We start from the raw sequence: 19,405 nt of genomic DNA on the forward strand, positions 1-19,405 counted from the left end.
GCCCGACATGGGACTCGATCCTGGGTCTCCAGGGTCCAGCCCTGGGCTGAAGGCGGCGCTAAACCGCTGAGCCACAGGGGCTGCCCTTTTTTTTCTTTTTTTTTTTTTAAACTGCTGGAAATGTTCATCTTTCAAGACTCAGCTAGAGCATCCTTGTGTCTAGTCTAGGTGAAATATGCTTTATATGTGTTCCTGTTTACTTACCTATGTATCCCTCTACCATAGTGCTTATTTTGCTTTATTCTAAGTTTCTGATTACATGTTCTTCTCCCACTAGATTGGAAACTGTTCATCTATGTATCACTAGCACCTTGTATGTTAGCTAGCATAGTATGCGCTCAATAAATATCTCCCCATAAAGCAGATTTTATAGATAAGGAAATTGAGACTTAAAGTAACTGTGATTATGCAAGGTTACATAGCTAATACATAAAGGAGTAATTATATGAACAGAGTTATCTTTAACATCAAAACCATTACTTTCTCTTACATCAGGCCTAACATACTTACAAATTCTTGTATACAATGGAATTTATTCATGGTGTGTAGTCAGTGTCAAGTGTGGATAATTACATTGCATTTTGGCATTTACAGGCACATGCTGGGCATTTGGAATGGCACTTGGATAAATAGTAATTGATTTAATCTTGGTGAATGTGATTCTTTAACCATTTTTGAGTCACTTAGAGAATGTAATGAAAGGTACACATACACAGTTAAATGATATTGAAGGGGCTCAGAATGGGCCTCCCCAAAATGTGTCGCTTTGGCATGTGGATTACTTTGAGCTGGTATCAGTCAAGGCCCAAAAAACTCTGGAACAGCTTTTACTTCCTACCTAACTACATAAAAAAAATTAGAGGGCCTAGTCCAAAGAAAAGAATTATCACTAGAGATAAATACAAAAAATATGGTCTAGCTCTCTTGGGTGGGAAGTGGGGGTTGCTCAGCAGGACTTGGAGGTCAAATTCCTCTCTGTGTCCCATTGTTTCTGTGTGATAGGCTATGACAAACATTTGTTTACCAAACATTTATTCTTCCCATCTTCCTACAAAATTATCTTTCTCTCCTTCAGAGTCTCAGACCCCTATTCCTTTAGTTAATTCAGGATGGCATATAAGCCTGACTTCCTGTGGGTTTCACATTCCTATGAGGGGGCTCCTGTGTGTATGTGATTAAGTTTGTTTTCATCCTGTTAATCTGTTTTATGTCAATTTGGTGAATAGAAAAGTTAGAAGAAACCTAGACAGTTAAAGGAAAAATTCTTCTTCCCCTATAATACATATGCAAAAATGTACTTTTTTGATAGCCTTGGTTTTCTTGAGAAACTCAGGCAATGTTCAGAACTCCATTTTTAGATTATTTCCCTATTGTGTAGATGAACAAACTGAAGGTCAAGGTCAATCACATGTTTCTGGTTGACCATAGAAATGGTTGACCATTTCTATCCATCAAGAATGTCTTTTGGAGGGTCACCTGGGTGACTTAGTCCATGAAGCATCTGCCTTTGGCTCAAATCACGATCTTGGAGTCCTGGGATTGAGCCCAATGCTCAGCGGGGAGTCTGCTTCTCCCTCTGCCTCTGTCCCTGCTTGTGCTCTCTAGCTCACTCTCTGTCAAATAAATAAATAAAATCTTTTTAAAAAATGTCTTTTGGAGAGGAATTACTTCAGGGAATTTCCTGAATTCCTAGAAAAGTATTCTAATTTTGAGACTCTTACTCAGCAACATGTTAAGAAGACTAAATACATTACATGTATAATTAAGGATGGAAATAAATTAAACTTTTTCCACATCATGCAGATTTCTTGAAAAAAAATGTATTGAGATAGGTGTTTTCTTGTAAAATTTACAGAATTATAGTAGTGATTCAGAGTAAGATAAATTTGCACAGAAATGTATTGCTTACGTATAAGAGGAAAAGCATAATTAAAGTGAAGTGACTCTGAGGTGTATCATTGCAAGAAAAAAGAATTATCATAGGAGTATAATAAATATTTATGATGTTAATTTGCATTTTCTTGTAACTTGTAAAATTATTTCAACAATATAGAGTATATTATGCTTACTTGTCTGCATCACAGTTTTATAAAAAAATACATTTTTGTAACTCTTCTCATTTTAGAGATAAGCTGAGGTTTAATGACTTGGAGATAAACTTATACCTAATAACTGATAAGTAACAGAGTCAGGAATCTGTTGGAGGTCTTCTGATTTGGAAGCAAGCAGCTCTCCATTGTTTCGCAGACATGCCTGGGGAGAATTGCACAGACACAGAAACCAAGTTCCAGCAGCTGAGAGAGTCACCAAGCACAGTTAGTGCGTGATCTTTATTTTAAAGTCTGCCACTTGCTTCCTCAGGCTTGCATTGTTTCACTTTGTAGAGCTCTGAAGGCCAGAGCATCCTTGGGTAACTCAAAATGATTCTTAGCTTTCATTTCAGTTTTAATCCATGACCCTGGCTCTTGCATTATGTTTCACCTTATTTTATTCCAATAATATAGCAAGGATCCGTTTGGCTTTAAAGGAAACAGTTTAACTATATCACCCAAATACATGTTATGTTAAAAATTATTAAAGTTTTTGATACAGAATACCTTGGCCTCACAATATAGTTGTAAATTCTCTAAAACAATTACAAATTAAAAGGCTACCAGTGCTTGTATCTAAGAATTTATTTGAATAAAAAATATTAAAGTACAATTTTTATAAATACCTTTGAGAAAGTAACTAATACAATGCAATGAATGTATGGTACCTTTACTGGTGATTAACACATTAGTGATACTTTTGAGATTACATTTTTAAAGGGGTCTTCTCCCTTCTACAGAATGTGTGTTTATGGTGGCAGCTTTAATGCTATTTCCTGCTGTGCAGTTCAATAGAGTATGTTTTTAGGTGGTTGGTTGAGGGTTTTTTTTCGTTATGTATGTCGATGGAGATAAGTGTTTTAATTACTTTTTTAATGTCTGTGCTTTTGTATTTTTCTCCTCTCTTCCCTTTTATTTCCTGCTGTTGAGATTACTGCCTCATCTCCACAGCAGGTGGCTGTTGCAAATTTGTTTTCTTTGTAAGCCTGGTAGATTTATTTTGTAATATAACTGTTCCTTTTTAGTATTTTATTATTAATGATTTCTTTACTTTGGAATATAGTATACTTACATAGTCCTAAATAGTAATTTCCTAACACATCTAAGAATTCCAATCATTAAGGAAAAAAACCTTTGCCTGAGGCATATTGTTTGAGGTTTTTTTTTGCTTACCCTTACTTCGTGATGTGAAGATTAAAATTTAAGGAAATTGTTTTATAGCAAAAGCCAAATGAGAGTTGGAAACAGAGAAAAGAGAAGAGAGGGAAATGAAGAGAAAGGGGTCCAAGAGATAAAGCTTTAATAAATATTACCAAAAATCAAAGTGCTAGGAAGAGTTTTGTGACAGAAATAGGAAATTGCACTAACATATCTTTTCTAGAAGAGAGATTTTAACGAGATCTTATGTTTCTATTAAAATTAAAATTTAATTACTAAAGGAACTTTGGCTAATTATAAGAAAATTTTAATATTACAAAAGTGTAAAGAAAAATACTTAATCTTTTTTTGGTACAGTATTTTGTTGGTTTGGTTCTTTCATAGATCCTTTTATATAAAAAGAAAAATAAATAAGATGGATCCTGAGTATAAGGAATTATTTGTCAAGAATGTAAAATACATTCAAGGATATTTTGTCCATTTTTTGAATTCTTGGGCATTATTTTATCAATTAAAATAATCTCTGTCCTCTATTTTATTCCAAATGTATAAAGGGAATGAAACATTGGAGACCAAAATGCACAGTGAACCATCATCTCATTTTGTTATATGGAATTGCTGGATATTTTATGACAAGTTAAAAGTTCTCTAGAAAACTTTTAACTACTTAGATTCAGTTTATTTCATATTATTCCACTTGTGAATACATTGCTTTCTTAACATATTTATATTGTTTTTCACTCGTACATAGTACTTAGAGTTGGAGCTCGGTATTCAGTTCTCATACAAAGTTTAGGAATTGATCTCATTGGTGTGATAAAATTTGTGTATATCTTCTACATGAAGTCATAAAAAAGAACCGAAGTACATCTGTAACAACACTAGGAAGTATCATCTTTCGTTATTTCATTCTCTTCTCTGAGGCTTTTTAAAATTTACTGTTTAATGACTTAATACAAAAGAAGACCTTAATTCTGCATCTATCAGATTTTCAAAATTGTATGGACGCTTAGTACTTCTCTTGCTTCTGGATTTCATTATCTGTTACATGTGTCTGTATAGAAAAATACCATATGTAATGGGAAAAAATATGATTTGAGATGGTGACTTCATTCATAACATTTTTCTAAAGTCTTCATCTTGTTATGCTCTAACCGATTGTGTGATACACACGATTAAGGCATGTGGTCACATTGAGAGAGAAACTAGACAGCAGTTACATGAAACAGATGTTTAATGGGGATTTGAAAAATCAATGAAATGAACACTATTGTGATGCATGGTGATCTGATTTCATATGTGTTATATTGAATCACTCCATTCTTTCTGAGTTCAGTCTGAACTAAACGTATTTACAGTGGGGCGTTGGGAAAAAGATAGGGAGTTTTATTGAGAAAAGAAGCACAATAGGACATCATTGATCTGTTCTCTTTCTAGTCAATATATAGATCCTAGAATGATAACCCATATGGCACTGTTGTCCCTTGGAAATAAGATATAAATCCTTTGAATCATATAAGTGATTTTTAAGTGCAGATGAAAACCTTTATAATCCATTTTGGAATTCTGAAATACTTAGGTCCTTGAAAGGCGTATTTTACTTCTATGTTGTAATCTGAACAGTTTGGGCTTGATATAAGAGTAGTTCACCTTTTCTAATAGGTATAGAAACACATCTAGATACATAGGTGCATCCATAAATACATATATTTATTATTTTATTCCTATATTCACATATCTTACATATAACTACTTAAGTATCTTTTTATGGTTATTCACAATAGCTTCTGTTTTGGAAGTATTTACTGTGAATCTTTTTATCATGTGAGTCTTTGTTTTCCATGGTTTTTATACTTTACCCAAGACAGTAATAATAACTACATTTCAATGGTGTTTTAGATTGACCAGAGTGCTTTTATGTGCACTTTTCTAATTTTCAGAACAACTCTATACGTTAGGGAGAGTTATTTTCATTCTAAAATCAAGGAATTTGAGGACCATAGTATTAAGTAATTTTATCTGAGTACAGCTAGAAAGGAGAAATAGTGACACTAGAACCCAGTTCTGCAGACTCCTAGGTCAGTGCTCTTGGAGTCATGATGTTACTCTAAACTCCTATTTGAATGCCAAGTTAAACATTAGAGGGTCTTAATCTTGCTACTTTCCTGATCTTGAAACACATGTGGTTTGAGTCCATTGTAATCTGTACAATGAATGAGGTCAGAATACCCTGGTTTGGCCAGAGTCTTTTATTCTAGCCAAGGTTGCTACGTTTTGTGGACTCTGATATCAATCTGCCCAATATTGACCACTTAAATGTGTAATAATATTAATTGTGTATATCATGGATTAGATGAACATTTAATTTACATCTATCCAAATGTATCATTTTATCATATCAAACAAAGGCTTTTTTAAGGGAGAAAATGCAAATAAAAGGAAACCTTTCATATCTGTGCAAAGAGCTTCCCATTTGTATTCATTTTATTCTCCTAACAATCATATGATGAGGTCTCTGTTGCTCAGAAAAAGTAATTTACTGGCCCAAGGTCATAATAGCTAGTAAGTGCTAAAACTAGAATTTTAATGCAGAAAGTCTGACTTTAGGAGGTTTTGCTCTTACTCATATACTCTGTTTACCAATAATGACAGAAGTCAGTTGACATTAAGATTTTTTAAAAGGTCTAGTAACCAAAATAAAGAAAAGCAATGTTTACACAGGCACATTTCTTTTACAAGGACATGCATGGATGGCTGTGGTAGATAGGCTGAGGTAGATAGCTTCGGTTAGGGTTTGTTTAATGAACCCATGTGTAATCTCACATTTCAGTGTTCTTCCTCCTGTAGCATTGTTTCCCAAGGTAGGCTTAGGGAATGAGGACTGTGAGCACACAACATGCTTTCTTCTGTGACAAGAAAGTGAAATCTCAGGTACAAAAGTACTTGAAAAAGTGAAAAACTTAGGACATTTGCCATTAGACTCAATATTCTGTTTTTAGCCACTTGTGAATAGTGACATAATCAGTGGGATTTTATTTGTCTACTAACATCTTCTTACTGAAAAAACACTAGTGTGGAATAACAAGAATTGATATACCTGTAGAGAGTTTGGTATGCTCTCTCCCCGTTTCTGTGAGCCCATTTCAGTAAGCTATAGTCTTTTGCCAGGAACTTGAGACAGTCTCTCAGTGTTCTCTCTATGTCTGTGGGATTCGTGAGGCTTTCTCCAGTGATGGGTGTATCTGATCACTGTCTTTCCCAGGACGGCTTAGCTGTCATTCAAGTGATGCCACTGAGAATGAGAGGCATCACATGAATGCTTGTTCCATTCAATTAACACCAAATAAGTGAGCCCGTGAAGTAACACAGGTGGACATTATAAGCTCTCGGGAGTTCTTAAACATGTCCTACCATATCTGTGAAAACCCAGCCTTAAAAGCTTCTTTCTTTCTCCTTCAATACATACTAGATGAGGACATGAAACAGAATATTTAATATCCTATTAAGGTTCATTGAAGTTGTGCAGAACTTAATATGAGCACAAAAATTTATTATATACACTGCTGTTATTTATTCTATAGTTGTTCCAGAGAGGTGCTTTGGAAACAAAGCAGAGATACATATTTCAAAGAATATCAAATATTGGAAAAATAACCAGCAGATACCCAAGAGGAATACACTTAAGAAGGAAAACAATTCAAAAAGGAATTGTACTAGAGAAAATAATCACAAAACAAAGATACAGCTTAGAAAAGCAGCCTATCTTTTCTCTACCACTAGATTGGAACCTGGCCACAGACACATTCTGTGCTGTGTGTATCGTTAGCCTTGCAGTGAGGCATTAAATGCATATATGTTAAATGATTTAGATATCACTTGTTAAGTAGCAGTACATTAAAACAGGGCTTAATTATAACATTTTATATGAAAAAGGCAGCATTTTGAAGTTAACACATAGACTGTATAACCAGACTGTCCAGGTTAGAAATTGGTACTGCTTGCTACTTATTTGTTCTGTGACTGTTGGCAAAGTTACTTATGAACCTGTATGTGTCTCAAAAAATGCAGAAAATAAAAAAAAAATGCGGAAAATAATGTCAGTTGTCTCATAGAATTGTTTTGAGAATTAAATGAATGTATGAAAACCACCTATATGCTAGGCATTTAGAACAGTGACTATAATATAAATCATCAATACATGTTTAATTAGACTTTCTGTAATATAAGCAGACATTTATTTTAGGAGAAGCTGAAAATTATCATTTTGCAATAATCCTTTTTTGAGATCAATTTTTTTTTGAGATCTTATTTATTTATTCATGAGAGACACACAGAGAGAGGCAGAGACACAGGCAGAGGGAGAAGCAGGGTCCCAAAAGTGAGCCTGATGCGGGATGCACTCCCAGGACCCCGGGGATCATCACCTGAGCCGAAAGCAGAGCCACCCCTGAGCCACCCAGGTGCCCCATTTTTGCAGTAGTTCATAAGGTGGTATTATTCCTTTGTATAGATACATGTTGAAACACCAAAAACTTCATTAACTATTCTAGGAAAACATAGAAACTATCTGGCCTTCTTGAAAGACAGAGAACACTGTACATCTAATAAGCTGAGCTGTTTTGTTTGTCAAATCTTTGTCAATTCTTCTTTATTCATAAACCTCCTTCTTCCCACTGAAAGGTGAATTAAAAAGTCATTTCAGCGTCATTTTGAAATCATTCTGATAGAGACACATACCTTATTTATTAATATGCCACCTACTCTCATGGAAATCTTCTTTGATAGATGGGTATTTGCAAGTTTCATTATCTTTCATATTTCACTTAAGATTGCTTCATTTTTCTTTTTTTTTTCTTTTGTAGCACTTTGTTTAAATTTGCTAAGGCTTAATACTTTAAACTCTTTTCTTTCCTTGCCATAAGATGTGAAATTTGACGGAATTGATAAACTACATAATAAATAAATCTATCTTAATATTAATAGCTAATGTTTAGTGAGCATTGACTATGCAGTCTCAATGCTTAAGACAGATGGATAGATTCCTTTAAATCTCACATCAATGAAAGAAGATAACTGTTGTCCCTAGCAGAATCATTAAGAGACATATAGATCTAGATATATCATATTATAGAATTTATTTCAAGGAATTGGCTTATGTAATTGTGGGAGCTGGCAAATTCAAAATCTGTGGGCTGGGCCTGCAGGCAGGATTTCTTCTTCCTCAGGGAAACTTCAGCTTTATTATTAAGGGCTTTCCACTGACTGATTGGATGTGGCCTACTCACATTGTCAAGGTAATCTCCTTTACTTAAAGTCAACTGATTATAGATGTTAACCATATTTACAAAATGCCTTCATGACAATACATAGATTAGTGCTTGATCAGATCATTTGATAGTCTATCTAAGTACATATAATCACAGGCACTCACACAAGATCACAGAGCTGGTAAATGGGAGAGGAAGACCTCACACCAAGTCTGGCTAATGACAAAGGTCCTGCTCTTAATCACTGCACAGCATCATGGTTAGCAGATGCTAGGGTACTTTTGCCAGCTGGGCCAGACTACCAAACTGTCTGTGAGGAGAGCTTCAGATGTGCTGCCCTAGGTCATAAGGGATGACCTGTCACCCACATGGCCAAGAAGAGCTCAATGGACCTTGAGACTTTAAAAATATGTGTATCCTGAGGTGTGGCTAAATAGACTACAGGAATAACATTATGAGCCTGTCCAGTTTCTGACTCATTTTTTTTTTCTCTCCTTAAAGCCATTATCCATAAGTCAGGACATCTAACCGGTGCCCTCTTGAACACCTACAGAAAGAATCTGATCCAGTAAATGTTAAATCTTTAGAGGGATAAATGCAGAATGGAGTAAAAGCACAGGAAATTCACTTGTCCTTGTCAATCTCTTGATCCAAGTGAGAAAAATGAAATTTAAATTTTACCGAAGCTTTTTTCTTGTAAAATAGTCCTTGCAGGATAGGAAAAGTCTTCTCCATAGATCCAGTGGTGTATTCGATAAGAATGTCTTGGATTTCTTTAAAGGTTATTTTTCTTTATTTTATTCTAAAATTTTTATTATTATTTATTTGAGAGAGAGCACTAGCAGGAGGAGGAGGAGAGGTAGATGTAGACAGAGAGGAAGCAGACTCTCCGCTAAGCAGGGAGCCTGACACACAGGGCTTGATTCCAGGACCCAGAGATAATGACCTGAGCCCAAGGCAGCCTCTTAACCAATTGAGCCACCCAGGCACCCCAAGAAGTCATTTTAGCAATGGGTTTATAGAAAGTAATCACAGATATAAATTTCCCTCTCTGCCTTAACCATGGCAAGTAATGAAAAAACCTCAGATTAGGAGTCAGTAAAGGGAGGATTTTAGACCTCATTGACAGTAAGTGTGGAACTTTTATCTGCCACATGCATTTTCTGTGCTTTGTTTTTGATCTGCTTTAAAGACTTTTGTTTATCATATCTCCTTGATATTTCATAGCACTGCAGGTTATTTTTCTTGTGTGTGATTTTTTTTTTTTACAGGAAAATGAAGTGCTATAGAACATATGCTATCTCTGTCATACAGTGGTATATAAAAGAGGGGAGGCAGGTCCTTATTTAAATTTTGGTATGTAGCATATGTATGTATTGGGTAGACTAACCAGGTGTAGCTAAAACTATAGTCATTTTTAATAGCTTTCAAGAGAAATTGTTTTGTTATTAGAGTCTTCAAGTACATATTCAGCTATTTTTATGTAACTGTGACTTCTCTATCCCAATCTTTCTAAAGAATTATATAGATAACCACACATTTATGTAATAGTTTCCATGTTATAAATATACCTAAAGAGTAATCCTTTATGTCAGAAAATGAGGAAACAGTCTTCTCACATTTCATTTATAAAGAAGCCAAAGCACACTATGTTAACTAACATTCCAGTTAATTTAAGTAAAAACTTATAAGGAAAAAAAAAAAGAAGCCAAACCAAAGATAAGTCAAGTGACTTGCCTCACCTTCCTAGATAAATAAAATACTTTTAATAACAAGTGATCTTAAACTAATAATCTATGAGCAAAGGGCAAATATTTGAGAGGAAGTCATGCTGTACAGGGAAGGAAAATGTTTGATTTAATTTGAAGGGAAACAGCAGTCTCTTGTTGGTTACACTTCCACTCATTCCACAAACACCTTCAGCTTTCAGATTTCATATGACATCTACCTTATCGTACCTAAGTCATTCTTGGGCCATTCTTATTACTCTAGATGTCCACCACAACTACTCATTGCTCTTCACTTAACAATAAAATGAAATCTTACCTCTCTAGGATAACCCAGAGTTTGGGGAAGTAAGTAAAGTTAAAGTATAAGCTTTCTCCTGCATTTGTGGAATTGAGATGAATTAATTCTACTCTTCTATGGTAGTGCGAGGGGCTGGGGGGCAGTGATTGTTATAAGATTTGTTTTGTTTATGCTTTGAAAAAATTTAGTCTGCTATTCATTTTCTTTTCAGAATTTTGGTAATTATTTCCTAACTATGTGCTTAGTGCATGCATGTTGTTGAAATTTTAGAAAATAAAGAAATAATGAAAAAAATAGACTATCCACAGTTCCACCACCAGAAATGATCATCATTCAGATTTCATAAAACTTGAGTCCTACTATATGGAGTTTTGTATCCTGCTAGTAGTTCATTTAACACTGTATTTTGACTACAGTCCAGTGTTATTTTTTTAAATATTCATTTTAATGGCTGCATTGTGTTCTATTCATTTTATTGGCATTTTGGTTTTCCCTCATTCTCTCTCTCTGTGTTGACCATTTTTGCACATTAAGTCTTTATTTCCATGTCTTAGTGTTTACTTAGTATAAATTCAAAACTATTTTCTAGAAATTGAGCACCAATGTTTATTTGCATCAAGAGTATAACAAGTATCATCTTCACCTTGCCACATAGTCTAATTTTCTTAAAGCCTTTACTTCTTAATAAACAGGATAATATCTCATTGTTTTAATTTATAGTTCTTAAATTACTAGTTAAAATGTTGGTGCTTAGAAGTTATTTATATTTTTCAATATCTCTATTTTGTTATCTATTGTTTATGTTTCTATTGAGAAGCTTATATGTTACTGAAGTTGAGAAACTTTTTTATATAGTAAAGATCTTTAATTAGTTAAAATATTGCTCTAGTTAATCAAGTATTTTTTTGTGGTAAAATACATATATTCTTTCAAGTTTTTAAATTTTTTCTTAGAATTATCTGTCATAACCAGGAACTAGATACATATGTATCCATATGGTGTTTTAGTTTTGTGATTTTTTTTATATTTAGCACTCTAATATGCTAGAAACTTATTTTTATTTATGACATGAGGAACTAATATAGCCTGATTTTCCCTTTAATGCTATATGGACATATATGTGTATGTATCCATGTTTCTGTATACCTATATGTGTACTTGAATACATGATATATGATGTGTGCTTAGTTATATAGTAAAGGTATACACTGAGGTCTGTAACAATGTTACATACATTTTTATGTTGATCTGCTTATAAGAATTCTCCCCCGCCTGGAACCACATTATTTTAATGATCTCAGCTTTCTACTTTTTAAAAAAACACAGTAGGAAAAATCCATTCTTCTGTTAACAAGATTTTATAAATTTGTATTATTTAGGTTTGCCAGACCCCAATAAAAACCATATCTTCAAAGACCTGACGCAGAACCATGGATTTTATACATCCAAAGACTTTTTGCCACTGATAGCCAAAAGCAGTAAAGCAGGTATAACATTGTTTTGTATTCTTAATGTTGCCTTTGTTGTTTATGTATCATAAATTTGTATTAAATCCAGGCTTAGGAGGACAGTGTTCAGATCTCAAACCATTTTTGCTATGCAAATATAAAGTTAAAAACATGTACGATGTAATGGTTTTCCAGGATCAACCATTTGTTCATTCTTCAATCAAACATCATCATAAGGATTTTTTCACTCTTTCATATAGAGGTCTATATACTACATCATGTTAAATTGCTTCAAAGTGAGAGTCTTAAACAAACAGTGAAAGATGTTCTTAAATAGCAGGAACTTTATTTTAGGAACTATCTTACATTATATATTTTTTCCTTAATTTTAAAATAGGATAAATTTTCACATATCTTACATAATTTGTGTCTAAGCAGGCAGAAAGAGACAGCAATTTTATGAAGTTAAAGGAAAACACTTTAATAGACAGATCCTAGTATGTAGGCTCTGTGTATAATATCACTTCATACAACCTAAGAGGAGCAACCAGAAGGTAAACCAGCCCGATGCTTTGGTTGGATGAGAGTCAACTAATTATATGTAAAAAGATATAAACTTACTTTTTTTAACCTGTAAGCTAAAAAGATAAGAAGCTTTCTCTATTAGATCATTCTGCAGAAGTTTATAGCTAAACATGTTTACTGTCTCCACCTTCCTCCTACTTGGAGAAGGGGATTCTATACTTGCAGCTCTTTCTAAGGAAGATCATAGTACATATAACATATTTTTGAGGATTACAGGTACACTGTAATTCCAAATGCACTCTTCCAAGTAAAATGATTACACTTACAGAGATTATAGGCATATGCTGCCCATGGTATAATTTCATTTATAATAATTTAGCTTTCAGCCCAGGGATTGATCCTGGGGTCCCGGGATCGAGTCCCACGTCGGGCTCCCTGCATGGAGCCTGCTTCTCTCTCTGCCTGTGTCTCTGCCTCTCTCTCTCTCTCTTTCTGATAAATAAATAAATAAATAAATAAATAAATAAATAAATAAATCGAATAAATAAATAAATAAATAAAATAATTTAGCTTATCAGTAGTTTTATTTAGTCTGATAACACAGTGACACCTAACACATAGAGAAACCTTCATTTTACTTTTTTTTACAAGAATCTTCATATAGACATCTAATCCCCATATACATGTCCTTGAGAAATGGACACTTAGAAAGTCATATTTCTTTTATAGCTCTATTTTACAAACAAAACCAGGGAAAAACTGTAAAGGAGAAAGTTCATTTTAACTATATCAAGAAAACAGTTGTTAAAAATTCTTCAGTTTCATGGAAAGCATTTATTCAGTGCATAAATTTTCAAAGTTTCTAAAATATGATATATAGTGGGGCTATATGTTAGAAATCCTATAGAATAATATCTAAATAAAGTATTTTCATGAAATGCTGTGAATTATGTTTACCCAGATGATGATCACTTTTTTCTTCTAACAAACAGAAACTTAATGACACCAAGTTAAAAACACATATCTGACTTTGACCAAGCATGTTTTAATTGATTGATTCGTTTGTTATGACCTAAACTCTTCAAAATGTGTTGTAGCTATCCTTCTAGAAGGAAAAAGAAGTTAAAGGTACTGACTATGAAATTACATATATGAGCATATTTTTAAAATGGGAATAAAACTGTCTTTCAATGAAGCAGAATAATTTGATAGTGACACTCCATCCTCGAAAACTGCAAGATGCAATTTTACACTGCTTTGAGTACAAGTATCTTTTGAGCTGTCATGCAGAAATGGTTTCTCTACTTGAAAATGGGGTTTTCCTTTCATCATTCAGGAATGTGCGCCTGTCACTCTCCATTGCCATCGATACGGGGAGTCGTGATTGTACTCGGAGCTGGAGACACTGCTTTTGACTGTGCAACATCCGCTCTATGTTGTGGAGCCCGCCGCGTGTTCATCGTCTTCAGAAAAGGCTTTGTTAATATAAGAGCTGTCCCCGAGGAGGTAAAATGGAACCATCAGAAAATATGGAGTTGTAATGTGACGGATTTTAGGAGATGAAACTGTTAATGTGCAGTCTCCTAGTTAAATCATTAGAATGTTCTTGAAATTGTGAAATGCAAATTTAAAAATTTCCAGGCTCACCAAGGTTTTTTTTCTTTTTTCTTCTAATTCAGACATTCAAAGTAAAAGAAAGTTATTTTATAATACTTTATTTGGATAAAATGAAAAATTTATTTTTATCGGTACTGAGTGCTTCTTATTCTTGCTGTCAGTATCTTTGAAATGTATTGTATTTAACTAGTAACAGTGGAATGTGCTAAGTTTTCGTTTCGTGAACAATAGGTACTCATCACAAAATGTAGGATATTAGGGGAATGTGGTAATTAGAGACATTTGGAATTCTCTATAAGCCAAGTTTACAAGCTGCATTCGAAGTCATATGCCTTGGTTATACTTAAAGTCAGTTCATTTTGCTGTGAAGCCAATAGAACAAAGAGATTACCATTTATTTTTTTTAAGAGCTCTCATGTAAGCATTATTTAGAATTAATAATGAGTTAACTTACTAAAATGACAGATTTAAAATGATTTCATTCTTACAAGTGACTGGTGACTAATCTTGGGTGAAGCATTGGCTGGGTACATGTACCATGGACTTCTCAAATTTTAATGCTATTAGCAGAGGATGATGCCTTATAAAGGATATTAGTCCTGAGAATAAGAACAAAATGTATTTATAGAAAGATAAATTACTCATGTTATCCAAATCAGTATGAATTTGATTTACTTTAGAATGCCTTAATATATTTGGAGCCTGTATACCAGGTAAAAATTATAACTGTAGTCAATAGGTAATTTCCCACACGTGGATTAACCACAATAGATTAATCTCACTAAGATATGAGATCACCACTGGTTCATGATTGGATTTCAGATGTCAACTTTGTTCTCTGGGCTTTTTTTTTTTTTAATCCATTCTACCCATTCAGACTTTTTTCCAAAATCCAAGGTGGAGATGGTCACATAATTTTGGGAGTTTGTTTCTGGAGTCTGATCTATAGCATCAATCAGTGCGATTTCATTATGTCATAAATAAAAAGAAAAGATCCATACTGAAATTAAGTGACTTGCCTAAGATCAAAAAGGATGGGAGCTAATTTTATTCATCTGTGTATCTCCATGCAGAGCACAGGTTCTCAGCAAAGAATAAATAGTTGACACATATGTTTTGAACTAAATGTTTTAAATCTTGTTTTTCTGAACAAGTTTTCATTGGAAAAACTTCACCGTGAGAATTAGAAGGGAAGATGACCCTGGATGGAAATGACAGTTTATACTTTATCTTATAGCCATCTTCCGTTAACACAGATAGCTAGAAATAAGTGATGGCTATTCCTTCTGCCCTCAGTGGAATACACACAAAAAATGAGACCAGATAATTACTTAGAAGGTAGAGGCAGACTTTTCTTTTCTTTTCTTTTCTTTTCTTTTCTTTTCTTTTCTTTTCTTTTCTTTTCTTTTCTTTCTTTTCTTTTCTTTTCTTTTCTTTTCTTTTCTTTTCTTTTTCTTTTTCTTTTCTTTTTTCTTTTTTCTTTTTCCTTTTCTTTTCTTTTTTTTTCTTTTTTTCTTTTCTTTCTTTCTTTCTTTCTTTCTTTCTTTCTTTCTTTTTCTTTCTTTTTTTCTTTCTTTCTTTTCTTCTTTCTTCTTTCTTTCTTATCAACCTGTATACATTGAGCCCATTGTGTACCAGGCATTGTCTTGACAACTTTAATACAGCCTGTACCTAGTGAGGGAAGGCACTTGATGATCAAACAAATTAACTACACATAAATAGTATATTGAAAGGTAATTAGTGCTATGGAGAAAAGTTTATTAATGTAGAGGGCATTTTTATTTGGGGTGAAGGTACAGTAGAAGAAGTGGCAGGATTTGCCATTGTATATAGGTTAGCCCAGGAAGGCCTCTCTGATAAGATGACTTTGGAGCATAGAAATGAAGACATTGAGGGAATATAGACATTCCAGGCAAGGCAATCGAAGAACACTGTTAAACTTCTGGGAGTATTAAAAAATAAGTCAGTGTGACTGGACCAGTGTAAGAGAGGACAGTATGTGGCACACTGGGTGAGGTCTTGTAGGCCTTTACTTTTTTTGTATAAAAGTGGAACCACTGGACTGTTTTGAGTAAGGAAGCACCAAGATCTCAGTTAAAAGTTTAAAGCATCTGCTCTGTTGAAAATTGACTAAAGAGATTTGATTCAGAAGCAGGGAGACTGTCAGGGGCTAATTAAAAGAGTAGACTATCAGTCAGTGGGACTGGCTTATGGGATGGAAAGAATCAGAGTCTAAGCATAGCTGATCATAGGCCAGAGTTCACTGGGCTGAGCCATAGTTTCCAAACTGTTGAAAAATAATGGGTCTTTGGAACAAAGCCCCACATCTGCAGTACAGCTTTAGTAGAACTCAGGTGGATCTCAGGCCTAATTAAAACCACAAAAACAAATGTTTGAATGTTTATTATTGGCTTACAAGAAACCAGATTTTTATATGATCTTTAATTCCTTGACTGTGAGCTCCATAAGGGCAGGGACCATGGTCAGCTATCTTGGTTCCTTTGTTTCTTCCCCCTGCCTAGCACAGTGGTGCCGCAAAAAAAGTGTTCCGCAAAGAATTGTGAAATGAATGTTTCCTGAAGGGAATTGGCATCCAGGGCTTCTGTCATTAAAAGAACTAATACTTTTGGGGCAGCTGAGTGGTTTAGTTGGTTGAGCGTTGGACTCTTGATTTCAGCTCAGGTCACAATTTCAGGGTTATGAGATAAAAGCCCCACGTGAGACTCCATGCTCAGTAGGAAGTCTGCTTGAGATTCTCTCTCTCCCTCTTCTTCTCTCCTTTTGCCCCTCCTCCTCCCCCACTCACTGTCCCTCAAATAAATACATAAATAAAGTCTTTTTTTTTTTTTTTTTTGAAGAGCTAGTACTTTCCAGGTTAGATCAGTATGACAGTAATAGGCCTTTGAAGGTTAATTTGGTAATTTTTGGCAAAATTCCTCAGCATGAGAGAAGGAATAATACATAATACATTATCAGAATACGCATAGATTTTAGGGTTGGGTTTTTGGCCAGTGCCTATGTTTTATGGGATTGGAGGCTTTTAGTATTTCCAGAGGTTCTGGTATTAATGCCTCATGTCCATCACATGATTTTGGTACATCAAAAGAGAGCCCATGACTAGGCAGTGCTAACACTTATGAAATGGGAAAGTCAAGAGGAAGTTTGTACTTCAAGACAGGGTTTTGAGAGAATATATTCTAGGAAAAAAATGATAACCAACATGAAAGATTTAATATCATTCCCAATTTCTCTGTAATTCTCCTATTCTTTCTATGCTTTCTACCCCAATACACTCAAACTACAACTATGCTTGTTTTCTTTAAAGTCAGTGAAGAATGGCAAAAATGGGTATTTAGAGTTTTTCTCATGTATGTGTGTTGTTAAATGGGTTTGGGCTCTTGGATGGAATTTTGGGGATAACATGATTTTTTTGTTGGTAAAGGTCCCCCTCATTAAGCATGTCAGTGTGCATATATGCAAAGCTTCAGTCTGATTTTCAGATGGTATTGGAGGGAAATGCAGAACAATATAAAGTTCTCTCATCCTTTCCTGGCAAATATGAATTATTATAGAAGCCAGTTACATTTAATGTTACGTTGTTAGTAAGAAAGAACAGTGACTGGATCCAGAAATGCTTTAATCTGCTAAAGTAGGAGGCAACACCCAATAGATTCAGCAGTGACACCCACATCCCATTTTTTGAATGTAGATGTTTTCAAACTTTAGTATGCATCAAAATCACCTGGAGGGCTTGTTAAACACAGCTTGCTGGGCCCTAGTCCCAGAGTTTCTGACTCAGTAGGTATGGGAGGGGCCCGAGAATTTGCATTTTTAACAAGTTTCCTGGTGATGCTCAGACTGCTGATCCACTGCTCTTACATATCATCAATGTAGTTTCCAGCTGTCTAATTAGAGCCATAAGCAGTGTACTGTTCAGGGGCACTTTCCATCTTAGTTAAGAAAGCATTAATATATGTGATACAGATTTGATGAAACAAAGATATGGAGGCATCGTCAGCATATTGATGTAATTCTGATTCCAAATGTCTTTCAGTCTCCCTTGTGGCCTCACACACATGCTAAATAGGATGCTACTGACAAACTAGCTCTTCTCAGCACTGGGTCCTTAGGGAAACCAGCCAATCACTCGGCACTATCCTCTAAGAAGATGAGGGAAAATCTGTTAATAATTCCCTCCAGTACTTTCTGCAAGCTTAAATAGGTGAGATTAAATTTCACAGGATAACAGAATCCCCCAAAATGCTGGTATTAAAAGCTGTTGACAGATCAGATAAAACTGCAAGAATGCTTTAGGCAGTTGGGAATCCCTAAAAGGAGGCATGAAGGTCAAGACTCAACAGACCTGCTTGAGTAGGTAAATTTAAAGGATAAGGTTATGGAAGGACTTTGTAGTTCCTATTAATTATTACTGAGAAGAATATGGTACAAAATTAATTTAATAGTATAATCCCACACACAAATTTTAAGAATCTGTTGTTCATGTATTTAATTTCCCAATATCAGCAAAACATGGATTTCTAATTCTGCCATATTATAAATGGGCTTTCTATAGTACTATCTGTTGCCCTTTGGCTTCCCCCTGTTCATCTGCCAAAATATTAACTGATTTACCTTTGGTATGCCTATTTCCACATATTTGAGCTATTCAGAGGGAAACTATTTTGATAATTCATGCTACTTCATTATTTTTAATAATAAAACTGACAGCACCAGGTTGCCTAATCAGTCAAAAATTTGTTACTGTAACTCTGAAATAATATATTTCCTTTTTTTTTTGGAAATAGTATATTTTCATGTGTAAGAATGTGACTTTTTGTTGACTCCTAATACCCCATAATGGATCCTGTATATGGCACAATCTGTAGGCCTCCCCTCAGACATTTTTAATATCAAATGATGTTTAAGCTACATCCATTGATACTTCTATTATATACATCTTACTGGCTAAGCATCCATTTTATACCAGTAAGTAATGCTTTCCTAAAATTAAATATAGGAAATGTGAACTTGGGACTGTTTTTAGAAAATAACCTCTATATGGTAACAAATTTAATTTTACTTACTAAGGGTGATACTTTTAGCAGCACTTCAACATTTGGCACCTGCACATCATTTAAGTTTGTATTCTTCACAGAAACTAATCAGAACCTGTTAGCATGATGGGCAATATGAAGATACCTGAAAACAAACAAATAAATAAACATATAGGGATCCCTGGGTGGCGCAGCGGTTTGGCACCTGCCTTTGGTCC

At 34.4% G+C, this 19,405-nt stretch overlaps 1 protein-coding gene across 2 annotated transcripts in view; it reads left to right on the plus strand.

The window, feature by feature from the left end:
• DPYD (dihydropyrimidine dehydrogenase) overlaps window positions 1–19,405 on the plus strand; it is a 798,071-nt gene that overhangs the window by 335,804 nt on the left and 442,862 nt on the right. For both annotated transcript variants that reach the window (XM_041748593.1, XM_041748594.1), the window contains 2 exons: window positions 11,923–12,030; window positions 13,853–14,022. In XM_041748593.1, the coding sequence (XP_041604527.1) occupies window positions 11,923–12,030; window positions 13,853–14,022 (278 nt within the window). The remainder of the gene's footprint in view (window positions 1–11,922; window positions 12,031–13,852; window positions 14,023–19,405) is intronic.

The sequence above is a fragment of the Vulpes lagopus genome, chromosome 3, assembly GCF_018345385.1.
Source record: "Vulpes lagopus strain Blue_001 chromosome 3, ASM1834538v1, whole genome shotgun sequence".
NCBI classification, from domain to species: Eukaryota; Metazoa; Chordata; class Mammalia; order Carnivora; family Canidae; genus Vulpes; species Vulpes lagopus.